This window comes from Grus americana, chromosome 8 (assembly GCF_028858705.1).
Source record: "Grus americana isolate bGruAme1 chromosome 8, bGruAme1.mat, whole genome shotgun sequence".
Classification (NCBI taxonomy): domain Eukaryota; kingdom Metazoa; phylum Chordata; class Aves; order Gruiformes; family Gruidae; genus Grus; species Grus americana.
In genome coordinates this window covers 25,348,352-25,360,523 of record NC_072859.1, presented here as the reverse complement: position 1 = coordinate 25,360,523, position 12,172 = coordinate 25,348,352, and the positions used below count along the sequence as shown (strand labels likewise).

The 12,172-nt window shown below is 37.8% G+C and overlaps 1 protein-coding gene across 1 annotated transcript in view; it reads left to right on the top strand.

Moving 5' to 3' along the window:
- Positions 1–12,172, top strand: part of TESK2 (testis associated actin remodelling kinase 2) — an 83,769-nt gene that overhangs the window by 20,074 nt on the left and 51,523 nt on the right. The window contains exon 3 of the mRNA XM_054833302.1: positions 7,354–7,475. Within this exon, the coding sequence (XP_054689277.1) occupies positions 7,354–7,475 (122 nt within the window). The remainder of the gene's footprint in view (positions 1–7,353; positions 7,476–12,172) is intronic.

Here is a 12,172-nt window from a genome sequence, read left to right as displayed (position 1 = left end):
TACTTAATTAGCTACTTTTTTTGCTAGAACTTACTTCTTTAGAGGAGCAGTTCCATGAAGGCTTAAATAACAAGAAACTATTTAGAACTTTTGATTTTGGCCATAGCCTGACAGTTATTAAATGTAGCAATTTATAAAAACTTAAGTATCCTCAAGTAAGGAAAATGTACCTCCTTTATACTCCCTGCTCTCTTCTTATATGTGGTTGTGGTCAAGTCCTAGTGCTGCAGCTGTGATTATAGTAGCAATAGTTGTATGCCAGTGGGCTCTGGTCTGAAATGTGAGATTGACTTCTTCACTCATGCATGGTAACATTTATTTGAAAGATTTATAAAGGAAAGGTAAGGGAATTATTTCTGCCCCAAACCCCACTTTCTCTCAAGGTTCCCATACAGATTTTGAAAACGAACGTAACAAACGTGTTTGATGAATAGCGATGATGATATCATTGGTATAGTAGGGGGGACTGCATGCTCAGTACCAAATGGTTAATGTACCTTAAAAGACTAAAGGTGCAATTATATGTCAGGGAAACTCAGCATGAAGTGTGTTGGGGTTTTTTGCTTCAAAAGCATCTGCAGATTATGTAAATACCATCATCCTTCATATAGGATAAACCCATAGTAACATGGGAAATACTTAACCATAAGTATGGCAAGTTAAATAAGAAAATAAGGACACAGATACAGTATCTGATTATGTATTATCTTTGGATGTTAAATTTGCAGATGTCAAACTTCCAGCTTCCCTGACAGGTAGACAGCAATATCATCTCCGTTTTATAGCTACAGTTAAAGAGGGAATGAAAGTAAGTGAAGTAGCATGCCCTGGGCTGTTCAATGAGCTGATGATACTTTTCATTTTCAATGTTAGTCAAGCTCCCAGTTCTGTACTTCAAACTCAATAGTTCTTTTCATTTCTAGACTATGACATTAGACTCAGGTATAAAGTACATACTTGAGCTATATACTGAGGTTGTGGTATAACAATGTTCTTATGCATTTTATTGCCTAGTACTTAAGAGGTGGCTCCATGTTCCTTCTCCTGGATTGCAAAGGGAATTTTATATGGTTACATTCTGCTGAACTGGCTACAAAATCAGTCAATTTTCCCACCTGGGCTGTGCCTGTTTATATCTCATCTCAAACTATAGAACAATAGCCCTCTGATTAATTTGTGCTTTCAAAATAAGACTGTAGTCTCTTTTTGCCTTTATGATTTGATTGAGATCAGGTTAACAGCAGAGAGATATACACAGATTCCTGTCAATAAATGGTTTGTTTAAAATAAATGAATGCTGTATTTTGGGCCCTGGTTCTACGTTACAGTGGGCAATGAAGAAAAACAAAATACAAAAGAAAAATTGAGGGGGTTTTGGCACACACAAATGGATTTATGAAGTGTCCACGGTACTGCTGTCTCACTAATTATAAATTCACTTTAGTGTGGGAAAAAAAAATTGGAGAACTCATTTGACTGTAGATGTGGACATATGCTGTAGTAATTGAACTTGCTACTTTGCTGAATTGGTGATGCTAGACGTTACTAAAGTTATTGAAGTAGGATCTTTGATCAATACCAAGCCTTTGTACTAAAGGGAAAATGGTAAAGGCTCCAACTTCTTATGTGTATTTCTCACAACTGTTTTTAGTAACAGAGATTAGTGGAGTCACAATTACTGTCAGGCTTTTGAAAGGTACAGAAACTAGGCACAAAACAAAACCCAAAACATCTTCTGAACCTGTGCAAAAGTTTTTGTAACACGTGCTGACTAGTTTTGTTTGGCAAAGTTTTGTTACACTTGGCAGGCTTCTCTCTTGCTACAAGAAGTTAGTGTAGTGACATTATGTACTACTACTCTGAAAACAACCACAACCCGATCTGACTCCCTAGCATCAACATAGCAGCTTATTATTATCTGGACTGATGTATTTCTTTTAAGCTTCTATTTGTCACTGCAAATTTTCCTAGTGACGTGAGATTTTTGACTTAATATAGGCATCACTTCTAAGAATATGTGTATCTGACTGTGGGTACATTGTAATGTTTAGAAAAACATTTGAGATTCCAGTTTTACAAACAGGGTGATCTGAGCTGAAGAACAGGTTTGTCCTCTCAATTAAAGGGAGCTTTCTTCAATCAAACATAGAGTACTACTATATAGCATAGTTAGTGCAAACAGCCTAGAAAAGTAACTAAGGTAATGTCTTAATCTCTTATCATCACAAGAGAAAATACTCACAAATCAGATGGAGACATTTAAGACTGTTCCAGAAAAGAGGTTGACAGAAGGTGGCATAGTTAATAAAACCTCATTTGACCTTTGTTGTATATATCACTAACATGAAGGCTGCAGGCTGAATGTGGAGGAAGCTTTTGAATCGGTGAGTGCAAGGTTGGTCAGTATAAGTAAAAATATGTGCAGCATTTTTGTGGATAATACAGTGAGCTCAGGAACAGGAAGCAAACTCAGGGAAGGTCATATATTTGGACTAGAGAGGGCTGCTTTTAAAGTGGTACTTCAGACGCATGGCAGGAGAGGTGAAGGTGAAATGGCCAGATGAAGATTGAGGTGTGTAAAAGAATGAAGAAAGAATTGGTGTGGGTGCTAGAAATAGAGGCAACATGATTTTATGTAGTAGGATGTATAATATCTGTAAATGCAATTAAGTATTGAGGCTGGATACCAGAAGAGGGAAAGGTAAGGAAAAACTGGAAAGCAATTAAATGCAGTTTTGGAAGAGAACAGTGACAAAATGCTTCCAAATCATTGTTATACAGTTGGAAAATAATGAAAATGTAGTGAAAAGCTAGGGGCAAAATTGAAAGTTGTACTGGCAGATTTATAACATAAATATTAGGAAATGTTCTTCAGATGCTTATTCCAAGGACCACCTGGAAAGGTACAGTTAATAGTAAAGGTCGAAAAGGCCTTGTGAAAGATGAAATCAGGCTAGATTTCAGCAATTGCTTAAATGTCCCCCTTTGGTCCAGGCAAAAAGTGGAAGTAATATAAACGTTTGGATTTTCAGAAAGCCCTGACGGTTCTATATAACTTAATAAATAATTACTTAAATGATACTTAGTGTTTTTTAATAATAAAGAATTTTGCAGCTAAGCAGCAAACTGCAAATTAAAGCCACCAATTTTTGCAGGATATTTCTCATGTGAACTTGGTATAGCGTTTAATATAGCGACTAGTTCTTTTGAATGTGAGCCCTGTTCAATCACTATTATGAGATTTCCATCAAATATATTATTATTTCTGTACCTGGATCCATGAGTTCCTCTACTTCTCACCTTCTTCTAAAGGAAGGGGTAAGGTCCAGGATCAGAACATGGTTTGGAGATACAGTGAGCAGGCAGGCCTTGCAGCTAGCCATAGCCAGGTCAAAGTACTTACAAAGTACTTTGATCCTGGAAGAATCAGAGTGCACAGGGACAGTTTAACTGCCTGCCAGCAATAAAACAGGGAGGCAATATCTGGTTACTGTGACCTCAGAGATGGAGACGCATAGGTAAGCAGACTGAGAAGTCAGAAGTGCGTGCAAAGCAGCATGGGAAAGCAGCTGTGGGATTCTCAGAATATTTCTAAGCAGAGGCATGGTCATCCAGACATCACTGAAAGGTTACTTGCTCTGATATGCAAGGAACCCTAATTAATAATAATGTCAACAACTTTAAAAGCTTTACAGCAATCTGCTAGTTGCATCAGTGAAAGGTTTGAATTGCATGAGTGAATCCCTGTTTATGTGAGGTATACAGGCATATGCCTGAGGCAAACTGCCTTGTAAACAAGTGTAAAATTGGATCAGCAATATTTCTGAAATATTTACTAGCTTTCCTTCTGGAATGGTCAGGTGGTTGAAACATCACTTCCATGCTTTCATGTCACAGAAATGGCCTGAAAGGAGATGAAGGATTAAAACTAAACAGTTTGGCAGGGTTTTGGCAAGGGATGCCAAAATAGACCCAAATTTTGTCTAGGGTATGATTGACAGGTAAGTAGGCACAGAGGGTAGTGTAAGTGATAGCTCCTTCTGTGTAGATGATTCAGAGTTTGACCGAGACCTTAAAGATAGGACCTGTCCTTTCCCTGTTGGCAGTCCATTCTTGCCACAGAAATACTGTTTGCCAGCAGTGCTTCAGAGGATAGAACACAATTAGCCTTATGTATATTCCAAGTGATTAGCATTGTGTTCCATAATATATAAACTGGTATTTGATTTTATTTGTAATATTGGGCATCGTCCTCTTGAGAAGATGCCCTCCCACCTTCAGTTCTGGTTCTCCCTCCTTGCTTAAAGGGTAGCTAGCAAGAGAGGAAGAGTCCCTGTGTTCCAACCTCTCCTTTGGTTTGATTAGGTAATTTGCTCCTCTATCAGATTTGCAGGAATACATCCTCCAACATCAGAACAGTATATGGAAGTTCAAATAAAATTGCTGGCGTTACCTCACAGTGTCCCTTTAAGTGAAACAAAGCACAGCGCATATGGACAGATGCTAGAAAACAGAGCTATTCCCAAGCATGGGGAAAATGATTTTATAAAACAAACAAATGAAAACCCCCCAGACCTCACCACAAAACCTTGTTCAGTCTATCAGGACTGAAAAGACTCCAGCAATGTCTTTCTGAAATGGAGGATGAAAAATTTTGTCTTTGCAAAAGCTACTCAGTTATCTCTGTATGTGGAGTTAGTACTGCGGATGGTCAGACCTTTGAGAAGTAGTTGCTAACTACTTCCTCTTGCAGATCAGACCTGGAAATCCAGGAAGCATGCAGGACATGGTGCTCCAAAACCTTACCCACCTTCTTTTCTAAGGTTTCCCTAGCTCAAGAAGAGCAGTTAGACACGGAAAAGGCAAACAACAAGGAAGAAGTCCTATGATAGGTTCTACTTTTGCCTCAGAGTTGAGGCAAAAGGACTTGTAGTTTGACATGAAACTGAGTGAATTATAGAAATGGGCAGGAAATTAAGAGGTAGCTAGCAGAATTCATGAGAAGGCAAATACCGTTTAAGACCAAACTCCATCTGAGTTCCTGCTTGCCTTCTACCTCTATTCATTCCCTGTTGGCAGACCTTGATGCCTCTGTGTTAGCAGAAAGCTAATTTCTGAGGAAGTTCCGTTGAGAGCATATCTCTGCCTGTAGGAGTTAAGTTCCTTCAAATTCTTTCCTATTCCCTGCAAACTCCATATTATTTCACCACAGCACCCTAATCCTCCTTCCAGAGGAAGTGTGCTGATTTAGCTGGCTTGTATAGATTTAAAGCTTTTAAATTGTCCCTTTTTCTTAATTTAAATTTGCATTGTTGGAACAAATCTTCCTTTGTTAAGACTATGAAAGCATTTTTAAAAATTTTTTGTTCCTCAGCCAAAGCGTTACTGCTAATGAAACTAATGTATAAATAAAATTTTAAAAGTCTGTATATAGACATTGACCTGTCCAACTTAGCTTGTTCATTCAAATTGGCTGGTTATGCAGAAGCTGCATAAAATTAAAAATTAATGAAAGCACACAACAGACACAAGAAACCTGACAAGTAACAATAAACCTCATCAACTTAACATGCAATCATCCCGCTTAAAACCAATAAGCATGCCAAACAAGCAAGACAGGTTATGTGCAGACGGATTCTAGATTATCTTGTTATAATGCACTAAAGCTGTAGTTTGACCAGTTTTATTTTAAAGCCAGTATTGCCACTGAAAGGACGAGTCGCATGCTTGTGAACTTGCTGTTGGTTTCTGCTCTCAGTGCTGGTTTCTACATCCTTCTCCACCTCCTTTCTCTGATCCTTCTTGTACTGGGATTACTGGGTGACTGTGGGTGAGGCAGCTGAGGAGCTCGTGTGCATGGGCAGAGGGGGAAGCAGGAGCAAAAGCACCTGTGGGCTATTTTTCTACTCATTCAACCCCTCGATGGTGTTTACAACACTTAACTGTGATCTTTCCAGTGCTACCCTATACTTCAAAGGGAAGGGAACAGGCAATTTGGAAGCCTTAAGTGGGCCACACATCTGAAACATTCCTGTGCTGAATCATGGTACTTCATGTCTGGGTATGTTTAGCTAAAATATTCCCCTTGTTCTTGCAGCGTGCAAATAAAACTTGAAAATGGGTATCACTTGCTGCCTCAGACCTACCAGTGAGCCTCACCTCCAAAAAACATACCTACCTTTCTTCTTGCATCTGCTTATCATGAGTTCAGCAGTGCTTTCTGTAACTCACATACCCCACAGCTAAAGAAGCTTTTATTGGAGAAGATGAGCAGAGTCTCCTGGAATAAAAGGAGGCATGCTGCCATTGTTAAAATGTAGGTAGTTCGCATGTATCTACATCATAATGTAGATTTCTGTTTTAAATTAGAAAGCTGATGAGAATCCTAAATCCTTGCATCACAGATTTTTCTAAGCTAATCTCCATAAACATGAATTAATTTGCTGTGGTGGTAGTTCAGTGCTTTGAAAAGTACACATTTTATGGTTTTGAGGTGCAGGTACTGATGTAGGAAGAAAATAATGGGAACACAATTTCCATGAATACTAATAGTATGCATGTGGGAATGCCTAACTGCAAGGAAATTTGAAGGATTGGCAAGCTTTACACTATCGTGACAACTCCGTAACGTTGGTCTGTGTGCTCATGACAGGTTAGTTTGAGAGTATCATGTTAGAAACAGCCACAATCATGCGTTTCTGACTGGGGAAGGTGACTCTGAATGGTGTGCTGGTTCTGCACAGATGCTAGAGAAATCCTCTTTTTCATGCTGACACTCTGCAGCCACTACTAACATCCTAGACTGGATGATACCATGTCCAGTAACCTCTCTGCTTTGCAGTAGGTGTTGGTATGAATGCTTTCTGTCCACTGAATGTATAATCTGGTTCGTGGTCTTGGTTCAGAAGTAAACACTGAATACCTCTGAAATCTGCCCTGTAGCTGTAACCAGCCAGTGCTCTCGTAACACATTCTGTGGAATGATGACACCAGCCACTGTAGTGGGGAAAGAAGAGGGATATGGGTGGAATGAAGGTTAGTTTCATAGGTCTTGGAATAGGAAACTTTGTCTCCCGGGACAAGTAAGTGACTTCCTTCATTTGTACTATGAAGCTGATTTTTTTTTTCCAACTTCTCAAGCTTTCTGTCATCACCAGTTGCCAGAGAAGAGCAAAATACCTTTTCACATTTGGATAGTATGCTTATAGAAAGTCATGTGTGTGATAAAGACTACAGAAATCAGAGTATTGATCAAGTAATTTGTCTTGAAGGATCTCTAAGTCGTATGACAACGCTACAGGTTTTTCAGTCTTGCATTTCATATCCTTACCATTTTTTGCTTGTATCCTATAGGTAAGGCACAGAACTTCAGACCAGGTAATGGCTTTGAAGATGAACACGCTGAACAGCAACAGAGCAAACATGCTGAAAGAGGTTCAACTTATGAATAGACTCTCACATCCAAACATCTTAAGGTATACTGGCTTTTTTTCTGAATTGTATAGATAGGTTGTCTTTAGTAGAGCTTTCCTATTTCCAATTTTTAATTTCTTTTTTTTATTATAGCTGTATCTGTTCTGAATGTGTTAGGATCAGCTTCTAATTTAATGGAAGAAGGGGAGGAGGAAGAAAAGACTTGAGCAAATTGAAAATCCACATGATTTTGGTATCTGGAGTTTACCAGTAATGAGCAACTTATTTCAGAGAAAAACAAGTTTTCACATTATACATTTTTGATGAATCAGTAAAATTATATGAAGAGTGAAGTTTGGTTTCTCTTTGTGAATTTAAAATTATTGCAAATTTAACACCATTCAAGTAATCAATGGTTATTAATCTTGCAGATTAACAATGCAAAGTGCCATAGCTTCCTTGTATTTTTAGGTCTGTTTTCTAGTTTTTAGCATTTTCTTATTGTAGTATTGCAAGGTGGGAGTGACTGAAGAAAAGAAGCTAGACTTGAACTAATCTGATTTATCTGCTCTTGAAAGGAAAAAGGTAGTTCTTGTTTTGCAATAGATTACTGGATGCAAATCCAAAAGTGTTTCAATATGTATCTTGTTATTCCTTGAATCTTCCAGTCTTTGTTACTCTTGTATGATGATATGACAAGCAATTAACATAATTAGCTGAAGCCATAACATTAAGAAGTTTATAGGTGTGATGACAGTGTACCAAATAACCGGTTCTCCTAAACTGCTGAGGCACAGCTGGGATCCATTTTGATAGTCTCGGGCAGCGTAGCTCTTTTTGAAAAGTTTTTGAGACACAGTGAACTTCAACTTAATTTCATCTTCTTCACTGGACTGTTAAGTAGTACAGACATAGTACCGATTCCTAAAATCCTTTATAATCAACTTTTCTGATCCTTGAAATCCTGGCTCAGTCTTCATCAACTGATGTGTAACAATATTATCTTGTTCGTTTCCCTCAGTATTTATGAGGAGACATATCAGAAGCATTTGGACTATCCGTAGGGAGCATTCCATTAATTCATGCCTATTTTCTATTTTTTTTCTTAAAACTCCAAAAACCTGTGCATTTAGAGAATTTTTACTCATAGTAAACTGTATTGGTTTTATTACAGTATATTAATTCAAGTGTTGTAGTAATCTGTCCCTAATTAGAATTCTTAGTCTGTTTTCTGTGCTCCAAGGTGAGGTGAGTTCCCAGCAACTCCTCTGGCTCTTCTGTTTGTTCGGGGTTTTTTAATCATGTCAGATATCTGGCTTTTTAGGTTTCAGGATCATTAATTGTTTCTTTTATCAATCCACCACTTCCTTTCCCTCAGAATCCTTAGATAAGTAGCATATGATCCTGAGGACTGATACAGATGCTTTTTTAGTAAGGTTTGTGGAAAGAATAACTTCATATGATTGGCATTGTCAGAATCCTGAAATCAGTACACTTCATCTCTTTCTTTATCAACTTCGTGTCATTTGTAAATCTTATTTTTACAGACATCTAGCTTTACAACTCTGTTCAAAATAAAGTGTTTGATTTGGGCTGGGGTGAGGGAAAGTAGGAAAGGGATAGTTTGACAGCCAAAAAGCATTCAGGTGCAGCTTAGTGTAACCCTGCTCCCCCTTGAATGGAGTTACCCAGGTGTTGCTGAGAACAAAAGTTATTGTGCTCAGTTCTGAGTAATTGCTGAAATTTAAATGTCTTACAATGTCTAAGAGATCGTATCAATGATATACCAGTCCCCTCTGGCCTTAGAGCCTATGAATAATTTGAAGTCAGTGGTGTTGCACAGATGGTCCTGAAGAAGGAACAATAATATATTGATTTATGCATGAAGCAGAAAAGGAATTCCATTTGGTCTCCCGGTTATTACACAGGATTGATAGAGAAATATTTTTTCCTGTGTGCTCAGCTAAGCAGTTATGAGTGAATACATAAGAAATAAATTACTTAAATAGAAACAGTTTATCTTTGTGTATTTTGTTTTGAAGAATAAACTGTACTTGCTTTATGAATTGCTTGATTTGAGGCTTCTTCAAAGAGAGTTAGTTCTCTGGTAAAAACTACTGCCTTTCTCTTAAGTATTGGGTAAGTACCTTTGTTGCAGGCAGCAAGGACGTTCCTACAGAAAATGCAAATGAGAAAACTGTGTTTAGTTTTAGTTTATTCTTTTATTGAATAATAATACATAGTAAAAATGATTATTTTTCTTTCCATAGCAGATAATTTGGTGGTTTTGTATGTTAGTTATTTGTAACTTTATTTTTGGTTTAAAATCACCTTTTTCTAGTCTGTAGTGTTTCTAGTCCCTTTATAACTGGGAGAAGACTTTGTCCTTTTTAAATGTTACCTGCTTGTGCGTGTATATATACCTGTATATATACATAGTGTCAAGTAAGAGCAGCTGGAGTAGTATTGCTCAGAGGTCACTAGGAAAATGTTCTACGATGTGTTCCTGCTGAAACATTTTCTGGGATTATTTTTGGAAATTTTAAGCTTGTATTAGTATTTAAAGGGAATGATCCTCTTCCAAGAATTGCTACTGTATAATTTTCCTGTTTCAGGGACTGTGATCTACCTCAGTTTGCTGTTAAATGTCGCTTTCTTCACTTAATTTCTGTCCTTTGAAGTTCTTCCTCTATATTACTTAGTAAGCTGTTTTGTCACTAGCATCAAGTTTAATTATTTATTGATTAGTCACTGGATCTCCTCCACTTGCCTTGAAGGTGTACTCTGATTTTACATACTATATATATCTGAGCGTCTTCATCTTCTGTAAGCTCTAGGATTACTTAACTTATGCTGTAAACAAGTTACTTTCCTTAGTGCCGATCTGTTGCTTGCCAGTAAGGATACTAGTGGATTCTTAGGCTGAAATGTTGAGGACGTGTGCAGTAGTTAATTGTAGCAGGTAGAGGGCTGCGAGGCACTCTGATATCAAATGGCTTGTAAAATTATGAAACTGGATAGATACTGGCTTTACGGCATCCAAAGTCTTCTCTCAACCTACTTCAATATGTGCAGTTCAGTCAGTTAATGTTTAGAAAGTGAATGTCAGATTCAGCAATGATGCATTTATTTTAGTATACTAAAATCTTTCTTAATCTGGGTGTGGTTATGTTTTTGAACATCCTGATGCTTTAGTATCTATACTTTGTAATTGAATCAGTGTTTTTGTCCTAGAACTCTTACCTGGTTTATATGACCTAAGTGATATGGAAGAGAGAAAAGATTCCTCTTCCTAGTGTATTTGATAGCCAAAAATCATTGTTATCCTTTGGATGAATAAAAAACCCATCCCTTTGCCGGTGCTCCAAAATACATAGCAACTTTTTACAAGCTATCCATTCCAGTGTGCCCACAGTTAACTTCAAGATGTTATTGCAAAGATTCTTGTATTTTTGCCATTGATTGCACTGATGTGAATAATAAAAATTGCTGACTATTTGAAACTGCTTTTGCTTCTGTGCTGTCCAGGTCAACTCATTTTCACAGTTACAGATGTCTTTTGAGGTTTTTATCCTAGCCTGCAACCACCATTTTGGAGTGTGAGTTTGTTGGTACTTGCTGACTTTCTTCCATTCCTTAGTACGGTAGAGATTACCTAGAGGTAGGCCTGTGTTCTTACCTTACTGATACTTTTGTACTACTATAGGAGATGGAGTTGTGTCACTGTTTCAGTTTCCCTGCTTCTAATACTTGGTAAAATATCAGTCTGGTTATCTAGGCTTTAAAAATAACTTGTGTTGCTGGGCATGCAGTGAAATGCTAACTTTAAATATCCCCACTCATTTCAGTATTTCTGTGCTTAAATTCTGCTCTTGCCCAGCTGTGTTGATCCATCTTGATCAGAAGACTGATGTAAGTGAAGAGCTTAGTTTTCATTTACCGAGTCTCCAGTAAGTATACCATCCCCATGGTACCATCACAAAGATTCTAGTGGTCAAAGATACACATATATATAAAATATATTTAAAACCCCAAAATTCTAGTAAATTTTCCATCAACAAAATGAGAAACTGCCCTCTATTAAAGGGATTATTTTAGCAAAAATGGAACCTCTTTGTCAGTCTGTTAAGGGTATTTTGGAATAGAAGACTGCAGCTCTTGCACTACGTTGACACGATGGTAAGAAGTAAGGAGATTTAGAGGTGTTTTTTCTCCCTCCCTCTTGCTTCCTGTTTCAATTAGCAGATGCTATTCTAGATGCAGACTAGATTTTTAACTGTAATGTAGAAACTTTTGTTCAGTCACTGTCTGGTGATCATAAGGAACTATGAATGAAAGATCTGGGGGTTTTGTTTGGGTTTTTTGTTTGGGGGTTTTTGTGGCTTTTTGTTCGGTTGGTTTTGTTTTGGTTTATTTTGCTTTTTTTTCCCCAGGGACCAGCTTAGGGATGTTTTAGGAATGGATAGGGCAAAAGCAGACTAATGGTGTTTATGGAGTGCTCTGCTCTGTTTCTGCCACCAACCGCATCTCATATAAACTCCTCTCTCTGCCTCACTCCTGCGTGTAAACTAAACATGGAGGACTAAAATGCTTTTCTACCTTGTCTCCTTGCTGTGGGTGTGGGATGTGCTGGCTTTATCCCATCTTCCCTCAAAACAGATGGTAAGAGCAGGAGTGGAAAAGTGAGCTGGGGTTCTGGTTTATACCATGTGATGTTTACTATGGCCACTTTAATACAGGTTGGCTGACAGGTGGTAAG